This window comes from Pantherophis guttatus, chromosome 7 (assembly GCF_059756535.1).
Source record: "Pantherophis guttatus breed Tessera chromosome 7, ASM5975653v1, whole genome shotgun sequence".
In the NCBI taxonomy this organism is placed as follows: domain Eukaryota; kingdom Metazoa; phylum Chordata; class Lepidosauria; order Squamata; family Colubridae; genus Pantherophis; species Pantherophis guttatus.
The window spans coordinates 76,130,287-76,151,641 of NC_142069.1; the positions used below are offsets into that span (position 1 = coordinate 76,130,287).

Below are 21,355 nucleotides of genomic sequence, written 5' to 3' on the forward strand. Positions count from 1 at the left end.
ATCTTGCCAGGCTCAAGGTTGACTCAGCCTTCCATCCTTTCTAAGGTAGGTAAATTGAGGACCCAGTTTGTGGGGGCAATAAGCTGAATTTGTATAAAATATACAAAAGTATGAAGGCTATTGCTTAACATGCTGTAAGCCACCCTGAGTCTCCGGAGAAGGGCGGCATATAAATCAAATTAAAAAAAAAACAAAAAACAAAAAACCTCTGGGGCCAGCCAGAGGTGATATTTGCCGGTTCTCCGAACTACTCAAAATTTCTGCTACCGGTTGTCCGAACTGCTCAAAATTTCTGCTACCGGTTGTCCGAACTGCTCAAAATTTCCACTACTGGTTCTCCAGAACCTGTCAGAACCTGCTGGATTTCACCCTGAATAGAACGTTATCTCTGTATGCATGCATGCATATATACTTAGCTTTTCTTAAACAATGCAATGTAATCACTCAGTAATTTGTTTATTTTCCTGTCCCTCTGTTCTTTAGTACAGGTATATACACTAACTTTTTATGTTTGTGTTTATAGGCATCCAATCTTTCTATTTCTTCTCCCACAGCTTTACATAGTTAAATGGATATTTTACCCATGCATGATGCTTTTCTGACACCTGTTCATAACTTGCCTTCCAAGGGAGTCAGGCTCCAAATATATTCTTTATAAGTGTTTCTATCATTCTGAAATCCCATTTGAAAAAAAGTTTTTAGTAGAGTCTTGACTTAAGATAGCTTAATTCTATTGCTTTTATGTAGTCTTCCTTTAGCAGTAAATTTCCTGTGATTTCCCTTTTCTCAAAATAGCTCTCATTTGCCTTTTCTAGTTATTTCTGAATTTACTTCATTGAAATACATTTCCTTGTAATTTCTTGCTTGATGTTCAAAATCTAGTTCAATTATAATATATCTTTCATATAGTTGCCCAAGGCTGTTATTCTCCGTTTTTCCAATTTATTCCCAAAAAAACCTTGGATCTTTTCCTATTTGGAAACTTGGATATACCTTTACTCCATTTAATTTTCAGTGTCTTACATCTTCTTACCCCCTACTGAGGCTTCCTTTTGCACAACATTAAGCATAATGAATCTGTTCTTTATGTTGATCACATATTCTGACTATAGATTCCTGAGGTTAAATCTTGCTGGTATATCCTTTCTCTTTAGTTTAGCATGCATGTTTGATACCCATTATTTATTAAGTCTTCCACAAACTCAATCTGCAAGTGTCCAGCCTGACCAAATTGTACTTTTCCATCTTTTTTTTCCCAATCATGTATTTTTTAAAATAAATTCTGAAGCTGTCTGTCCAATGATATCCCTGTCTATTGTCTACGTTTGTTTGAAGCAGTTGTTGACAAGTTATGTGTTCTTAGATTTTACTCTTGTGTATTCTGAAATTTTATCTTCTATTTACTTTCTAACCACAGAAATAATATGTTATGGTGTTCTATTATATGCCTATCAAATAACAATTACTTTAGGGAAAACTTTCAAAATAAATTCTCACAGATTAAAAAAAAATTACAGAGTCGAGAGTGTCCCTATTTTTCTTGAATCTGTATCAGTTCTCTCACTCATTATACTGCCAACAAATTTTAAAATAAGTTAAGTAATCAGGCTGTTGTTTAGTTTTAATTATGTCAATTACTCTATGTGTTTGTGTCAGAGATAATACTTATTAAGTGTACCATCAAACTAGCAAAGAGAAAAAGAAGAAAGGAATAAGTTAAAGTATCAAAAGAGGGATTTATAGATCTTAGAACAGTTTCCATGGAAGCAAGAATGATTGCATAATGAACCAATATCAGTCTAAAGTGTTTGCTTTTTTATAAATGGGGGTGGATATGATTAATTCATATATGTGTCATTCATGCACACACAACATTAATGCCATCTGGTATGACTGCTTAGCTTCTCATTACACCCTTAAATAAGGGGAAAATACTATGTTGTCTATATAATTTTCTATTGTGTCAGTAGTAACTTATAAGTCTCATAATTGACATAGGAAAGGGTTGTTGTTTTTTTCAAAAAAGGGACAATGCATCTCTTAAAAACACATCTTATCTCTATTTTTTTTACAAAATAAAAATAAAAATAATCATAGTATTTTTTCCTCCAAGAGCCTAACAATGATTTACAAGTTTATACTGCATACAGCTGGATCAAGAAGGCTCACCAAAGAGTAAAGAAATGGGGGGGGGAGATTTTCACATCAAATTCTTTATCCTGAGCAGTAAGATTTTCCCCCCCGTCCTCACATTCCAAAATATACCATAAACCAGTCACTTGAAATATGCGTTGCTCTGAAGGAAATGGTAAGTTTACTCAATCTTCTCACCTAGAAGTCCACCACCCACTGGGAGAATATAGAATACTGAATAACAACCACGAATCAGTATATTTTCACTAACTATATGTAATTTCATGCCAGTATGATTGTATGGATGGAGATGTATCAAAGATGGAGAATATTATCAGAATCAGAGAAGGCAAAAAGTTTGCTCATCAAATTCAACTCATACAGCCTATAGAAAATGATAACCTTCAAAAACGACAAAAGAGGAAGCAAGAAAATATATTATGCACAACAACAAATGGATTTTCTGAACAATATATAGTCCCTATGTGTGGACTGGGTTATGTAATAGATTCAGATGGAAGTCAGAAAATAGAGAAAAGTGTAAAATGGGAGTGGCTGAACCTTGATGGACTGGTCAAGGCTTGTTGGAAAGAGTAAAAATGTCTGCAAACTATAGACTTTTAGAGCCAATACACAGAACAAGGACCATGCATAGTGGTCATCTTGCATCAATTCTTCCGGAACGAAAACCTAGCGTAATTTAAGGTTAGATTGATACGCCCAGGTATGTGACAATGTCAGCAAGTAGAGCTTTTAATTCAGAAGATGAGCAGCAATAAGTATATCTCTGCACATAGTCACTATGGGCAGTTAGGGCAGTTATATAAATTTGTTTAGTAAATAAATTTGTTTCTACATGTCTTGAGACTTGAATAATAAAAAAAAAACACAGGATGTTCATGGAGGCCCTCAGGGTGACAATTCCAACTTACTAAGTCTGAGGTAAATAAAACTAATGTCACCAACCCACTATCTACTGAACCATCAGAATTCACTTTTACAAAATAAAATGTCATATATGCCACTTATTATCTTACTACTTCTTCTCAACTTTCTTCCTACTGCAAAATAAATCTTTTTTTATTATTATTCATTAATTCCACTGGGCACATACATGAGGCAACCTGTTTACAGATCAGTAGCTTCACATAACATTCACAAACCGCCAAGAATTACTTTGAGGTAAGATGGGCGGCTTATACATTTCTCAATAAATAAATAAATAACAAAAAGGACAACATTTTTCTATTGTGCTGTAAAAGATGCAAGGGTTTATTTTATTTATTTATAAAATTCATTTGCCGCCCATCTCACCACAAGGGGATTCTTGGCAGAAGTCGATAATGGCAGAGCACATTGGGGGACACACTCATTTTTTTAATTTTAAAAGGCATTTTGAGGAGTATTCCATTATATTGCTTCATACGATTCTATTTAGGAAATAGACAACAACACCTATTGTTTCCTGGTCAACTAGAAAAGCTAAACTGGGTCTGTTTACATTTGGTAAGGGATCATAAGAAAATCTTAGAGGTGTCTATAAATTAAAAGAAAAAGAAAAAGAAAAAAGAAACATACTAACCTTTTATACCGTTGTCAAGAAAATGTCAAGGATCTGTGCATAGAGTCACCAGAAGTCATGCTTGACTTACAGGAAGCTTTCTCTTTTTTTCATACACTAAAAGGTAAAGGTAAAGGTTCCCCTCGCACATATGTGCTAGTCGTTCCCGACTCTAGGGGACGGTGCTCATCTCCATTTCAAAGCCGAAGAGCCAGCGCTGTCCGAAGACGTCTCCATGGTCATGTGGCCAGCATGACTAAACACCAAAGGCACACAGAATGTTGTTACCTTCCTACCAAAGGTGGTCCCTATTTTTCTACTTGCATTTTTTACGTGCTTTCGAACTGCTAGGTTGGCAGAAGCTGGGACAAGTAATGGGAGCTCAACCCATTACGCGGCATTAGGGATTTGAACTGCTGAACTGCCAATCTTTCGATTAACAAGCTCAGTGTCTTAGACACTGAGCCACCATGTCCCTTTTTTTTTCATACACTACTTTACACTTAATCAATCTGCCCTTTTCTACATTGGTTTTAAATTACAGGCTATCCTATGAAAGACATTCTTCATTTACATAACGTAAATGAATCTGGGGATTATAGCTTGTCGGGGCCTTTCCTTCATTCTCTGAAAGAATGTGTCAGTTGGAAGACATAGTGTCATCATCTGCACAAACATGTTAAATACCAGATAAAGGGGAAATCAGTGAGTTTTTCTGTTAATCGATAAAGGCTAAGTTCTTTATTATTTCAGGTGGAAATATATTTCTTTTTACATGAACTTTCTCTATTTGTTTTGGGTTCATTGCAAAATGGACCATCAGGCTTGATCAGGTTCAAGTTTTTTTGTCTTTTCCTTTCTAAGTCATTTCTTTATTACCATATTTTGCTAAAAACATATTACTTAAAACATTTTCTCTTGTCAGATTAATAGCAATGATTATTTTAAGTTACTAAATTAAAACCTGTGAATGTACAGTCGGTAATAAATAGGAATGGAAGCACTGACATTTTACATATATTAGATAGAGAGTCTCAGCACAATTGTCCTCTGTGATCTCTTATGGATTAATACAGTATATATTTCTCTCAGTTGCTTTACAGAGGATTACCTTTGCCCTTCCTTTATCCTTCCTCATTATCCACTTGCAAAGGAAGCCACAAACAGTGTTTTCTTTCCTTATTCCTCCATGAAAAATAGGGCCTACTTTTGAGAAGGCATGTATAATGTTGCAGTTTTATTTATTTGTTCATCAGTCGTAAGAAATTTATATGCTTTTCATCAAGCGAGTCTGTTTAGCAGAAGTTAACATTTTCTAGAACCAAAAACACCACTTTGAAATACCACTTACAAAGCTCCTTGTAACTTGAAATGTTGTTTCTTTTAAGTCTGCAAAATAGGCTGAGAAATATAAAGAATCAATTAGACACACAGCTATTTGAAGCCACTATCCATTTCACACTTACAGAGAAATAAGCTAATTGAACTCAGTATGGGTTATTTTTCAGTAAACAGGACTGCTGGCAAAAATCATCCAATGAGCTCTCCTCTGTTATTTCTGACCAACTTTATTTAGTCATTTGCACTATACCCGTAGAAGTGCAGGGAGAACATAAATTTTGCAAAAGATCTGAAGCTCATTCAAAAAAAAAAAAATCTACATGAGTTTTTCTAATTCTTCCCACTATCATGAAAGAAAGGCTAGAAATGTTCAGATGAATGTGAATAGAAGCAGGAAATTATAATCCTTGTTCGCATCAAGTGGATACTCAGAATTTTGCAACTATCACACAGCTCTCCTGGCTAATCTATCTTTATATTTTGCTCTTTGTAACAGGATTTTAAAATTTCCATAAGGAGGCTGGCAGTTGATTTATTCTAAATGCTACTATCCAATTGGATGCAGTTCAATGGTGAGAAACGTAAGATCCTGCACTTAAGACAGGAAAAACCAAATGCACAGGTATAGAATAGGTGATACCTAGTTCAACAGTAGTAACTGTGAGAGAGGAGTCCTACTTAACACCAGTTACCGTATTTTTTGGAGTATAAGATGCTCCGGACTGTAAGACGCACCTACCTTTTTTGGTGAGGAAAACAAGAAAAAGAAATCTGCCTCTGCCTCCCAGCAATTTTGCCTCATTGCAGCAAACAGCCTGCTTTACTTTCATTTTCGTTTTCAGCATAGCTTGATTAGCTAGGAATCTAGAAGACCTCCAAGGTTTCTTTCAGCCCTAGTAGTAAATACTACTGAACTCAGTAGGTTTTATTTTTGAGCAATCAAAGAAAGATCAATGAAACATCTCTTTTCCACTATACTAACAGGATTCCAAATGACCTTTCACCAGAAAATAAAATGATTGTTACAGCAGCAAAAGAAGACTTTGAACTTGATCCTTGGAATAGCAAAAATAAGCTCATGAGAAAGAAATCTGTTCTACATTTATATGGCAGTAAGAGGAAAATCAATCTATTCATTTAAAAAACCAATTCTTTCCCTAGTTTGTGTACATGTGCTCTGAAAATAATATGGGAATAGAAAAAAACACCTTGGCTAACACATAAATGTGGAAGAGATTAATTCTGTCTCATAAAACAGCTCCTATTGGGATTAGAAACATTGTTTTTAAATACCCATTTTGGTACACTATGGTACTGTGTCAAATTGTTGGGAAGAATGTGATAAAATGATTTTGTCTAGAGTGATGTTTTTTGTTCCACACTATACTGGTTCTTACGATGCATCATTTAAACAGTGGCAAAAGGAAACATCTAAGATTGTATGGTGAGGGGAAAAAACAGTAGTTAAACATAAGATGTTAAAAGATGCAAAGGAAAAAGGAGAATTGAGTTTACCTGATTTGAAATTATATTTTACAGCTTGCTAATTATTTTGGATAAAAGAGTGGGTGTTGCTGAGAAATGGAGTTAAAAAACCTTAGACCTAATATTCAGATGAGATGGATATTTGTGGTATAATAAAGTCGAGGTTAATATATATTTTAAAAATAACTATGTTAGACATGCCATATTGAGAATAGGGAATAAATGTATTGCGGAAAACATTTCAGTACAAAAAGCAAGAAATAATAAGAAAAACAAAAATGGCCCACATACTATGAAATACTAGAATTTTCTCAAGGAAAATTTATATACTAGTAATACTCTAGTATAATATACCATACTAGTGGTATAATATACTAGTGTTCCAATATTTGAGGGGCTGCCAGAGAGGAAGGGGTCAAGCTATTTTCCAAAGCACCTGAAGGCCAGACAAGGAATAATGGATGGAAACTGATCAAGGAGAGATTCAACCTAGAAATAAGGAGAAATTTTCTGACAGTGAGAGCAATCAACCAATGGAACAGCTTGCCTTCAGAAGTTGTGGGAGCTTCATCACTGGAGAATTCAAGAAGAGATCATGATGTAATTTTAGAGAAAGAAGTAAAATTACAATTGAACTTATAACTGCTTGTAAAGAAGATTCGAAGCCATTTTTATATATTTTAAATATATAAAAATATATATTAAATATATTTACACACATGGACATAGAGTTTTAATATACTTTTAATATATTGTCTTTTCTTTTTCTTTTACATTTTTTCTTTTTTTAACTTGAGTTTTGTGTTTTATTTCTCTTTTAAACAATGATAGATATAATACTTCTAGTTCTCTCTGCTACCATCTTGTGGTTATCCAAATTAATGTATCATATATCCAATAGCTCTCGTTTCCCATCCAAGCGTTAATAAAGCTTAGTGTTTAATTTGTTTGTTTGTTTTTGTTTCAAGCAGCCAATGTCAGCTTGGTACTGCCATCTGCCATGAACTCTGAGGGCAAACAGTAGGGCTGTGCAAATATTCAAAGAAATATTTTGCTTTGATCAAAGTTTGACTGAAGCCTGATGTGAAGCTGTTTCACAAAGCAAGGTGGCTACGTGGTTTCTACGATCAAAGCAAAATATCTGCAGTGTTACACTTTGTTTTGATTCACAACGCTTTTGACAAAGCCTATGAAGGCTGCATTGCATCTCCTACAGAGATTGCTCTACCAATGGCTCTGGTAACATCTGTGGAGGACACACAAGCTTGCAAACTACCGGTATGTCAGAAACCTATCTTCATTTTTTCCCCACATGCCTTTACCAAACCCAAAGGCAGTGTTAAGTGAGAGAGAGAGAGAGGAGGAAGCTTCAAGGCACGACAGTGTTTCTCTGAAATAATTCCAATTGCTTCCTTACTTCACAAAAAGAATCAAGTTGAATCTTGTTGAAACAATCTAGTGTCAGCGTTCCAGAAAACCCCAACTCCGAGTAAAGACACGGAAGCAAGCATTTTCCAAAGTTCTCTTTACAAGAATAGGTAAACCGGCACATCTGGGAAAACCCAAATCTGAAAAACCTGGTTTTTCCCTCAGTAAATCAAAACCCCCAAAACCATCCCCTCACTCCCCAGTCGATCACATGCTCCAATCAACGTCCGTTCCATCACTACCCAGCCCCCTGACCACTCCTTCTTCAGATGCTGGATTGGCCTGACCTTGACCGACAGGAAGAATGCTATTATGTCTACTAACAACCCCTCTCCTTAATCCCCCCTCCTACTTTCCCACACATGAGAAGGTGGCAGCATAGAAGCTTCCGGCCTAATATGGCTTCCAAAGCTGACATCTAGATTTCCTTACAGTCATCATAAATAACTGCATTATATATTCATAAATAAATACATTATGTATATGATATGTTTCCTATTTTGAAATATCTTAGGAATCTGGAATACATTTATATATTTGTTAGTTGTCTATCCTGACTTTCCTTCAGTTGCTCAAGGCAGTGTATATTGTAGAGCGCAGGGTGTCAAACTCAAGGCCTGGGGGCCGGATGCGGCTCGTGGGGTACTTAGATCTGGCCTACAGGGCCACCTTGGAAACAGCAAAGAACTGTCCCATGCTTCTGCCAGTGGAAATGGACTCCCGAGCTCAGTTTTCGGCTGCCAAGGCCTCCTGCAACCCTCTGCCAGTGAAAACGGAGCTCGGGAGGGCCGCGCACTGGAAGAGGGTTGCAGGAGACTATCGCAGCCTAAAACGGAGCTCGGAAGCCCGTTTTCACTGGCAGAACTCTTGGGCCACCCCAGTTGCCCTGACAGGAGTGACATCAAGCCACGCCCCCTGGCCATACCCACCCTGGCCCACTGAGGTCAAACACAACCCTGATGTGGCCCTCAATGAAATTTGACACCCCTGCTGTAGAGCAGTCTCTCATTTATTTTATTTCTCACAACTACTACTATGTAAGGTTAGCTGGGATAAGAGGGAATGACTGGCCCCAAGTGACCCAGCTAATTTCTGTGGCCGAAGATAGACTTGAAAGTTAGTTTTCCCAATGCTAGTCTAACATCATTACCATCACCTCATTCCCATTTTTATTAAAAACACATCCAATGCATTATTTTAGAAAATAACATTTTAAAAGGCAATAACCTGGGGCTAAATTAACCAGCAGATTAACACAATTTCCTCAGAAGGTTTGTACTCACTTAACCTTGCATTCAAGCAAAGTGTCAAGTCTTCAAGGTCTATTTGGAGAACAGAAGGCAATTCAAGCCTCTGGAGAATATTATTCTAGAAGGCAGGTACCATGACACAAGTAGCACCTTGCTAAGGTTATGGGTAAGCAGTGCAATTGATATAGAAGTACTGTGGTCCACCCATAATAGCTCACACTGAATTCTCAATTAAGTGCAGCTTCTAATGCAAAGCACTAGTCCATGAGCAAGGTGACTAAAGTATTTATTTTATTTATTTATTTATTAGTTTGATTTATATATGCCGCCCTTTTCCGGAGACTCAGGGCGGCTTACAATGCGTTAAGCAATAGCCTTCATACTTTCGTATATACCTGCTTAGTAGGGTTTTTTGGGCCCCTCTGAGCAGTGTTCTATTTTATACAAAGTCATCTTATTGCCCCCATAAACCGGGTCCTCATTTTACCTACCTCGAAAGGATGGAAGGCTGAGTCAACCTTGAGCCTGGTGAGAATTGAACTCGCAGTAATTGCAGGCAGCTGGCAGCTAAGTACTACTTTAACAGCAGTAGTTTAGTCCACTGCGCCACCAAGACTCTTTTCCTTGTCCAGGAAAGAGCAAAATTGGTGTATGAGTCAGGATAAAAGTCATACAGGCCACAACCCCCATCTTCCCTTTGGAGTGGAGCTGAGAATCAGGGGGACTCCAAAATGATGGACTGTAACCCCATTCAGAACTAAATGAGAAAAATCCATAATGCAACTTCCACAAATACACAACCCCAGTGGTGAAATTCAATTTTTTTTATTACTGGTTCTGTGGACGTGGCCTGGTGGGTGTGACAGGAGGAGGATACTGCAAAATCTCCCCTCCCCACTCTGGGCCCAGCCAGAGGTGGTATTTTCCGGTTCTCTAAACTACTCAAAATTTCCGCTACTGGTTCTCCAGAACCTGTCAGAACCTGCTGGATTTCACCCCTGCACAGCCCCTCTCTCTTCTCAGGGATGCGTTTAAATCTGTTCTTCCTCATCCAGATTTCAGCAGCCTTCAGTCACTGAAATAGGACCGAAAGGGCTGACACATTTTTACACCTATAAAACCGAATAGTGATAATAGGAAATTATTGCTTTGTTTCTGAATATGTCACACTGATTACACCCATAATGGAATAAGAAGAAATAAAGCTTCAACTATTCTATAACTATTCTGTTGCTCTGAAGATTATAAAATTCTTGAAAGCAAAAAAAGTGTAAAAATAATTCTTTTGCAAGCATTTCCTTTTCACAAGGCCTAACTTATATATGCAGACATTCTAAAGAGATATTTCACAAGCCATTTTAGTCTTTCAAATCATAAAAGTCAAAACCACATCGCTAATCAATTTCTTTCTAATAGCTTTCTGGAAAAAATAAATTATTAAATGACTACATAGAGATAAATTACAGGATGATATTTGATATCTAAATTTGTTTATAAGGCAGGTATTATTTCATAAAATGAAAATGGAAGCTAAACAGAACAAATAAGAAGTTGAAGGAAATATTTTCAAGTTTAAGTATTTATTTACTTTAAGATGAAAAGGGAGATAACATTTGTAAATGAAACCTATACAGCTCATGTATATAAAATAATCATTTCAATTAAAATAGCAAAAAGTCTAATCCATTCCTATGCTCTAAACTGCATTATCTATGAAATGCAAATGACAACGAAAAAGCATCTTGACTTTAACTTGACATCTTAAGCTAAGTGTGTAAAGTAGCGTAACTACAGGAATGTTTTACAAGGATTAATCCTTCCCATCAGTCTCTCACCTGAGCAAAGATAAGTACCTATCTATGTTATGTGAAAAGAATTTAACTAAAGTTCATGTGCTTTACTTATGCACATATTTGTTTAGAAGACAGATGTTAATGAACCTCTCATGGAACTTAAATGTTCCAAGAACACTTGTCAGTCAATTTTAAGTGAGCTGAATTCTTGATATAGTTGGCAACGGAGACTCTTGGTGAGCATCTGTCAGCTATGTTGCAATATATATGGGCTTTTAAAATAAAAATAAAATCAATTGCATTCCTCTCCAAAACCAATCTGAGTACTATCTGCTTATTAAAATTTGAAATGCACTCAAGGTTGATTTTTTTAAAAAAGGAAGAGGGACATCTGCAAGAAATAGATATCCTTGCCTTCTCAATTAATTGTTATTTTAATAAAGATAGATAAATTGTTATTTTAATAAAGATAGATAAATATTTTAATAAAGATAGATATTTATCTCTGAGCTAATTTAGCAATGATCGTTTACAAAGTATCTTAATACAGTATATCCATAATTATTTCACTTACATTCTCAATTTATTTAGAAATTCACTTACAGTTCCTTAAATAAGGAATTTTCAAGTTAATAATAGAGAAACTGATCTTTGAGTATGATTCATTTGTATAATTTAGGGCTAAAATAATCTTGAGAGATATAGGGGGGAAAACTTATTACATCAGTCACTATAGGCAAAATGTTTGAATTGCAGGCTGAAAAAAACAATCCAGTGATTACTTTTTATAGGACGGGTTTGTTCTTATAAGTACAGAATATTTATACCTCTGTCACCCAATTATACATTGAATCATAGGGCTGGAAGGGATGTTGGAATAATTCTCGTTCAAGCTCCACCCTAGAGAAATGATTGTCCAATCTTTTCTTGAAAACCTTTAGTAGTGGAGCATACACAACTCCAGAAGGCAACCTGTTCCATTGGTTCATTGCTATCACTTTCAGGAAATGTCTTCTCGGTTCCAGATAGGATTTCTCTTTAACAAGCTTCCACTCATTCTTCTTATCCAGTCCTCTGATACTTTGGAGAATAAGTTGACTCCCATATCTCTGTGACTGTCTCTCAAGTACTCAAAGTTAACTGTCATGTCATCTCTAATCCTTCTTAAGACTAGACATACCAAGTTGCCCTAACCGTTCATCATATGATTTAGTCTTCAGAACCATGATCAACTTTGCTGATCTTCTCTGCACTCTATGGTCTCAGCATCTTTTTTGTATCGTGGTGACCAGAAACTGACCAGAACCTGATGCAGTACTCCAGGTGTGGCTTCATTAGTAACACTGCATAGAGCATATTATCACTTCACGTGATCTTGATACTCTCCCTCTGTTGATGCAGCCTAAGACCGAATTGGCCTTCTTAGCAGTTGCAGCATCCTGCTGACTCACAATTAAGTGTAGTCTACTAGGACACGTAGAACCCAGGTACTATATATTCTATTCCTGTGCTTTTGGTTTTGCTTGTCTAAGTGCAAGACCTTACTTTTCTGCATCATGTTGGATAGGGCCTATTTCACTAATCTGTCAAAATCCTTCTGCATCTTGAGTCTAACTTCCAAATTGTTAGCACTTCCCCTCAGCTTTGTGTTTTCTGCAGATTGGGTAAGCTCCCCTTCTATCACCTCATCTAGGACATTTATGAAGCTACTGAGGAACACTGGGCCCAAGACAGAACCTTGAGTTACCACATTGCATACTTTTTTCCATGTAGATGTAGTTCCATTGAAGGCTACACAATTTATATGATTTAACACTGTTTAGTTAATAAAGACGGGCATGATTTTCATGATGCTTGCTACCAGGAAGCATTGTAAACTGCTATGAGTCACAACATTTGGCAGAATAAAAATATGATAAATTGCATTGCTAATATTTATGTATCAATGCAAATATAAACTCCACTGAATTTAACAGGCTTATACTCTGAAATTTGGTTCTGGAATTGCAATCTTTAACACTTTTACTTACTACTTATTTATTAGATTTAATGGTGAATTGTATTCCAAAATAAAAACCAGGTAAATGGCAACGTCCATTGTATTTGAAGAAAAAAATCATGTTAGGATGCAAATTTTTCTAGAAATGTTAACCTCTGACCTAGAGGATTTTCTTTTTATTAGCCCAATCCAAAAGCAAACAAGAATTGTTTTTGCAATTCAATGGCAAAGCAAAACAAAACAATATCTGCATATATTCACAATACTTTTTCAGAAATATGTTTCAATGGATATGTAGATATTCGGTTTCTGTTGTATTTTTGTTTATGTTTATGCTTGGATAGTAGATTATATATTGCCCTATAATCAACTATTTCGTTTTTTCAGATTTCAGTATTAGTTTGACTGATACATGTTTTTTGTTAAGATCATTATTTTCAAATAATGTTTTTAATTAAAATATATTTTCTTTAAAAACACTAAAAAATAGAACATGTCAAAAATATGTATGCTTCCTAATGCTGTTCTTTTCTATTATTATAAACTGATACTATATTTTTAATTATATACAATAAATCATATTCAAAATAGATTCGAGAAGGAAAATCTATCTGAATCTGAAAAGTAATATATACACAACAGCAACACTGTAATTGTGCAAAAGGACATGATGATATATAATGCAAATTTTATTAAAGGATAATGGTGGTAATTTTTCAGAAGGAAACATTTATACTGTATATTGTATCCAGCTACATGCTGTGTCAATAACAAAAAGTCTAGCCTCTTCCTCATTATTTCCATTAGCAACATGAACTCTTGCAGAAATATAATCAACTGTATTTGTTTTACAAACTTCCTTCCGATATTGGTTGCATATTTTGGTTATAAACATAATCCATAGATTTATCTAGTTGGAATTAACTGAAATAAATCCTGGGAGGGACATTTTTGCTTCTTCTCCAATGAGGACACAAGAATGTTAGAAACATTCTCTTCTATTTTCACATTAGCTGCACTTTAGTAATCTCTATATCATGACACAAACCATTCTAAAACCAGCCAGGTTTGTATCCAATACAAAGAAATTTGTCTGGTTCAAATAAACTATAATCAAAATTATCTGCACTTTGTAAGATCTGCATGAAATGGCATGTTGTAGATCAAAGAAAATAGAAATGAAAGCTTCTGAACTCTTCATTGTAACCGTGTGATAAGGAAAGATGAGAAAAGAGACACTAGCCTGGGATTTAACTAGGCTCATTCTTATTCCGATGCATTACAGTTCATCCAAAATTCCAATGGTAGCCATCATTTCAGCAGCAATGTTGTACTCCTGGAGTAACAATTGCATGAAACCTCTCTTTAAAGCAGGATGCTTGGGAACGGTTTCAGCATTTATAAAATCAAAACATAAAGTTGTGTGCAAAACATGGGAAGAAGAAATATACATCCTTTTCGTGCTTATTCATTTAAATATTTTAAATATATATATATCTACATAATTGCAATTCCGGATGGCATATGTCAAGTAAAATCTGGAAAAGAATAATAAATGAAAGTTAAAAAAAAAATAAACTGAAGAAATGGAATCCATAATCAACATATAATACAACATTCTGCTAAGGTTAAACTCTCACACACACTACCTCCCAGAAAACATCTATTGTTCCTTAGAGGAAAAGTCCCATTTTTAAAAGCTTTCTGGAAAATTAGAAAGGGTATTTTTTTTGGGGGGAGGGGTGGAGGGTGGAGAAGAAGAGAATAAGATTGTTGTAAAGAGCAGGTGCTTATATAGTCTGAGATAGATGACAGGTTTAAAATTTGTATTACAACATTCTCTTACATACTGTATTTAAGCTACTATTTTAATATGACTCAATGCAAAACCATGCAAAATAATTTCTATAACACAAAATTCAAAGCCTATAAATTTTAATGGAGAATTGTCTTCAGCATTTACCCACCTTCCTTAGTGTGTAAATAATGAATATCTACAGGCTGTTTTAATTTTTATAAATGAATTTATGAATACTAAAACCAGTATCTAGAATTCTGAAAATTGCCTGTTCTACAACAAAGAAGTTGTGAGAATGGGTTAAAGTTTTTACTAATTGGATAAACTGTTTCTTTTTCAATTGTTCAGATGGATAAAAGTATCTTATCCAACAACTGTGTTGTGAATAAAGTGTCAGTGTGTTATATAACTACACGTAGCACGTATTCCTAAAACATTACTTCAGTTAAACTAACAATATTTTTTTTAAAACATTAGTCTTAGTATAGGAGCATAAGTGTCATCAAAAAATTATTTAGGTAAGCATCATGAATCTAATATAAGATGCAAAATTATTTGTACCATTCTTTGATTTGTTTGTAAACATTTAATTCACTGCACAATTAACACCTCTCCTTTAGTTTCAAAGTCCCACATTAACCACTTGTTCCTACAATTTGGAAACCATAAATTCTTCCATTCTGCTCCGCTAACTGCAAAATATATATTTATTATTATCTGTTTTCTATACAGGATGATAAAAACAATTAAAAGGCCAAATAAAAAAACACATATCCAGATAAATATTAAAAAGAAACTAAAGTAGCAACATATAAATTTTAAAACAACGATAAATTAAGATGTGCTTGCACAATATTCTAAGATGAAATGGCTAATCTTACATTTTGAAACTCAAAACAAAACAACCCACGTCCTCCAAATTCAGGACAAGACATGATGCTATTCGTCATGTTCTGATGTTTTCTGCCCCACAATTGGCCTTTCTCCTCTCCAAATGATAGATGCTTGTGAAGCACAAGCTACTAATGGAAACTCAGGTCCTATTATTGCAGAACTGCCTGGAACAGGTTGAAAAGAAACACAAATATGTAACAGTAGCTACCTTTTACTGTTTCCTTGGAGAAACTAAGCAAAGAACCTTGAAGACCAGGGTAAAATAGTTACAGATGAACACCAATTGATTGATTATATCAAGCAGATTCGTAACTTTTTTCAATAATTCCAAAGCACAACTCTTTCATGGAAAGAGGTACAAATTAATTTCTGCTCCACCTATAAAGATGGTTGCTCTGTTTTTTACAATGATACACTCCAATAGGAAATTTAGTCTTCGTGGATTGTAATGTAATCTTTCTTGTGTTCTGTATTTTGTGTTCATGCATGCTTCCAAATACAAAACTATGCTTTGGCAATTTGTTGAAAGCTGCTTTTTGCAGGCAAATTGACAAGTGTAATGAACATATGCAGAAGTCAATCCTCAAGTCAATAGCTAAAAAAGTATATTATTCCTATTAAATCATTTGTGGACTGTTTGCAAAATTTAATCCATTGCTGGCATCAGTTTTATGCCTGTTTGTGCTTCTATATAAAAGCATTCCTATTTTTGCTTTCATTGTATGTTAGGAGATTTTTTAAAAAGTGATTATTTTTTAAAAAAATTATTCTCTTGGCTGACTTTGTATAAATTGATCAGTAAATAAAACTCTAAATGGGATACCACCCAATTAACATCTATAAAGCTAGGATGAGAACTAAAACAGGAAGAGAAGAATCTTGCTTTGTGTTCCTATTGGTCTCTAGGTCAAAACTCTCCAAATATTTCAGGTTTTGCACCGCTGGCAAATAGAACATCCAAAATATTTCAAAGTCCATATTTTAAGCATTAAAAGCATGGGAACAAAACTTTCAGGATGGAATTCAGAAAAAAAGTATGTTTCTGTTCCCCTTTTTAACATGTATCTTTAAGGTTGCTTCATGATATAAAGATAATTAGTGTTAAGTAGAAATCAAAGTGACCTTCCTATGGAAATTTCCAAACTACAGCCACAAAAAAACCTTTCTTCCAAGACTGTCGATGTATTTCAAATACAGTGTTGCAAGAAATCCTCTTTTCTATAAAATCCATGGAAATTAATTGGTAGAAAAGTAGAATAGCGTTCAGTCTATTAATGACTGCCACTAACATGGCTTTTGATTAAAAATTTCTGAAAGATGGTTCAGTACAAAACTTACTGAACTAAGGTAGCCAAGCTAGTCTAGCTTTATGTTTTACAGCAGCCATACCAGATAATTCTAGAGGCTGGACAGACTATAAATAATTTATTACAATAAAATTCCAAGGCAGTATTTTGTTATAACTTATATATGGATCCAGTTTATAGCATTTCACCGCAGTTATTCCTTTCTTATTTTGATCACCACTTTAAAAGAAGAACTTGGAATCTTTTTCTTCCCAAAACAGCTGCCCCATAAAGCTTTATCGCTATAGCAACTAACCTAATTGGTTTCCTACAGGTATCTCCTTCAACCATCCATCGGGTGGAGCTACTATCCCTAAGTATAAACCAAAGAGTTAAGGAAAGAAAATAATCCTTTCCTCATCTTTCATGTTACAAGAAACAAAGAAAATAAACAATGCGTTTTCTGATAATTAAAAAGCAAAAACACCCTATAGGAGAGCCCTTTTTGTATGCTAAATTTGTTAATCAAAACAAAATATTTCCCTCTATAAGAATATATATTTAATAGGGAAAGAAGGGAAAGGAAGAAAAACATTATTTCAAGTCATGTTGAAATTTACTTCAAACTTTAAAATATTCACTGATCCATTATATTCAGTTATATTTTAAACCTGTCTTTGCTGTCATTTTAGCTGTGTTTGGAATACAGCTGTCATATCCATAACACCTAAGTGCATTTTTTAAAAAATGAACACAGGTATAGGCATGGAAGTGTTCATTATCTTTCCATTTGAATTATAAAAAATGCAGAGATGTTAATCAATGATTGATTTTAATTTTGTAATAAAACATGTTTGAAGTATCCTGTTAAAGGTAATAGGATTCTATAGAAATTATATTGACATATATTTTGTCAATATTTCATTCCTAATATTTTTCTGAATTTAAAAGCCATTTAATATAAAGGTCTTTAAGCAGTATGGCAGTCAGATTACATGTGAATTATATCATCATATTCGAAGTTGCACATTCAGTTATTAAGATACTGAAATAATGGAAGTAGTGAACTGTCTCAACACTGAATATTTTAGGCTAGGGAATGCTCTGCTCATAGTTGTGCAGAATATATATTCATCGTGCTTAGCAAAGATTAACCTGGGATCTGCAAGAAAAGTGTTCAGTTGTAATTTAAAAACTCATTATTTAGAAATTATGAGATTGCATTTTGGGCTAATAAGAGAGATAGGCAAGTGGACAAAAATCTATGAAAATAAGAATTATAATACTGAAGGTTTTGAAAAAAACACAACAGCGCTGTCCTTCCTAAATACAAATGTTAAAAGTATCAATACCCTAATATATTTTAAAGTTATTGAAAAGTATTTGTCAAATGGTGACATCTTATCATTACATTACACATAGTGCACTCACATGCAAGATTTATATATGACGCAATTTAACACAGTATTTTAACATATATTTTATTAAATACAAGAGCATGAACACTAAAATGTTATCTTACCCAAAGTAGTGCATGTGATCTTTCATGCAGAATTTGATAATTGTAAATTTTTATATTATAGAAATATACACTAAACTTTAAAAGTACAATGAAACCCAAACTCAGTATTAAGAATCCTGTCCTTACCTTAAAGAGAAAATTCCACTGATGCAGCATTGCTCAGAAAGTTTCGTAACCATCACAAATAGAGAACGCTTAATAAACTGCTATTAGTTTTAAAGAGATTTAGAATTCACTAACCATCCAACTTCAGTTACAGTAAAGAAATTGCGTTTCAAATCTATTTTGCTTCAATAAAAGTCAACATGAGATCTTTTTCCCCCATTGACAAATGTGTATTACAGCTGTCAATAATAAATTCTGTCAAATTCATGCTTGCTAAGAAGCATATTTCATTATATTAAATCACATTTGGATTATACTTTAAAAGAACATGTTTCCACACTCTGATAATAGCCAAAACCTTCTAAACAAAATTTATTTATAATAAATAAATAATTTTACAGTCTTTTGAACTCCATCCTCTGATACTTAATTCTTCTGACTCTATCCCAGAAAAAAATGGTTATAAGCTATAACAAAACATATGATAAATTTAACTAAGGATGCTTTGTGATACCATAACATTTGCAATAGGATCAAGTTCTATCACTAAGGAATATCATCATAAGCATGTTTTTTCAAGAATCCTAAATGTATGAGAAGAGGAGACTTGGACATGGAGAAGAATAAAGACAGATATATGCACCAGTAAGAGAATATGTAAGTTGTAATAAATATAGAACATCTGGATTGCACTGGTGTTGGCATATTTTGTTAGGTTTTCAACAGCGGTAGGAAATACAAAATATTTCCAAAACATTTGCAAGCAAGCACTGTTTTGAACCAAGTTTAATACAAAACATTGCTTTTATCCTAGTTGAACTCTTTGGAAACAGCCTGGCCTATAAAAATTAACCTGGTCCATTTAAGTCAAGCAAGCAAGCAAGCCAAATGCAAAGCAATACACGGATTTGTCATCTGCTGAATCTATACTTACTGCAATAAGCAATTAAAAGGCCAACCAAGATCATGATTGCCCAGAAAGTTGAGGATGCGCTCGGCAGGACGTTGGCATCTTTCCTACTGCTTCGCTTAAGAGATGGAGCCATTGAAGCCATAAGTCCCCCAAAGCCAAAAAAAAAAGAGGGGGAGGGGGACTCAAGATAAGTTTCACAAGCCAGGTCTCCCTCGCCCTTCGACACACTTAATCCCAAATAGAAGCATTTTAGAGAAGGACCACAGGATTTGGCTGTCAGCAATCATCCTGGGGTGTCCAGCGGGGTCTCTTCAGCCCAGCCAAGCCAGAAGACATTTTGTTTCAGCGGGCGACGACCTCTTTACAGCCCGGTTTCTCCTCCTTCTCCTCCTCCTCCTCCCCTTCGAGGATGGAGATTCATCGGCGACGACCTCCAACTTTCCCTTCTAAGAGCGGCGAAGCAAGGCTGCCTTCCACGACTTCAAGCAGCCCGTCGGTGCCAAGTGGCGTTTGGTTCTTCGCTTTCCTCGGGGAAAGATCCCAGACGGGGCGCGGCGGCAGAAGCCAGGCGGAGAGGCGGCTGGTGCCTAGTGGCGAACCCACCCGCGAGTCCCGAGCGAGGGGGGCGCCGCGCGTGCGCATCCACGCGCGTCCCACCAAGCGGCTGACCCGGCCGAAGGAAAGAAAGAAGGAAGGGAAGGTCGCTACCCGGAGGCGCAGAAGGCTGGCCTGGAGGGAGGACTCCGGGAGGGCACGGCAGGCAGGGGCATGCCTCTGAGGGCGCGAGGGGAAGGCGAGGAAGAGCCCGAACCGCGGCGACCAGCTGCCGGGGGTCCCCGGAAAGGTTGCGCCGCTCGACCGCCTTCCTTCCCCACGGACGGCAAACTTCTCGCGCCGCTCCCCTCAGCACTTGTAGCTCCGTCCAGAGGGAGCCTCGCCGGCGCGGCAGAGGGAGCCCCCTTTTGAGGGCAGGGGTTAGCCAAGCCCGCCCACTGGTGCCGCCTCGCTCTCCGCAGCCTCCGACGACGCCTCGGTTTCCCCTCGGGGCGAGCAAGGCAAAGACACCCAGCTTGGCCACCTTAGCCGGACGGGCGGGCGGGCTTGGCTGGCTGGCCGACCGCCGCCGACTCTGCTGCTGCTAGTCCTCCAGCCGGCTCGATTCCTCGGGCTCCGTAGCGATCCGCAGCAGAAACCCCCGCGCTTTCCCCGTCCGCAGAGCGGCGGCTCCTTTTTTTTTTTTTTTTTTGGCTTTCTGTCCGGCAGTCCCGTCGGCGCGGAGCGCACTCAACTCCCCACCCCTTTTGCCGAGGGCGCGTTCGTTGGGGGCTCCAGCTGACGGACCCACCTACCCCCCCCACCTTCTCCACCCTTAACGCCGCCCCCGGCCCGCCTCGCGCGCGCTCCTTCACCGAGGCTGGCACGCGGAGGCCAGGCGGGTGCGCGCGCGCGCGCTTCCCACAGCTTCGCGGAACTTGGCACAAGCGGCTGTTGGCAGGCTCTTCATGCCGCCCCCCCTCCTCTGCTGCGGTCTTTAGTGGCGGGAGTGGGGTGGAGTGAGCAGTCCGATACACACACACACACACACTCAAAAAAATCCGGCAAAAGTGAAGAGAAAGAGGCGCTCCTCCTCACAGAGAAGCCGGTGCTGCACCAGCTTCTCCTCCCTTGAAGGCAAAACTCCACAGCGTGACATAAATCCAACGATAGTCAATGGGGGAAAAAAAGACGTTTAGTGACAATGTTCTGCTAAAGAGCCGCCACTTTTTCTCCCAAAGGACACGCGCGAAGGGCGCCCTGTTTTTTTTTTGTTTGTTTGTTTGTTTTGTTTTTTGTTTTTTTAAAAAAAG

The 21,355-nt window shown here is 36.7% G+C and overlaps 1 protein-coding gene across 6 annotated transcripts in view; it reads right to left on the reverse strand.

Annotated features, from left to right (window-relative positions):
* TAFA5 (TAFA chemokine like family member 5) overlaps positions 1-21,010 on the reverse strand; it is a 439,448-nt gene extending 418,438 nt beyond the window's left edge. For 5 of the 6 annotated variants that reach the window (XM_060684145.2, XM_060684150.2, XM_060684147.2 and 2 more), the window contains exon 1: positions 19,530-20,891. In XM_060684145.2, coding sequence (XP_060540128.2) covers positions 19,530-19,650 — 121 coding nt within the window. In that variant the 5' untranslated portion in view covers positions 19,651-20,891. Of the gene's footprint in view, positions 1-19,529 lie in introns of all 6 variants that reach the window. The other variant, XM_060684146.2, reaches the window with a different exon arrangement.
* Between the last annotated feature and the right edge of the window lie 345 nt (positions 21,011-21,355).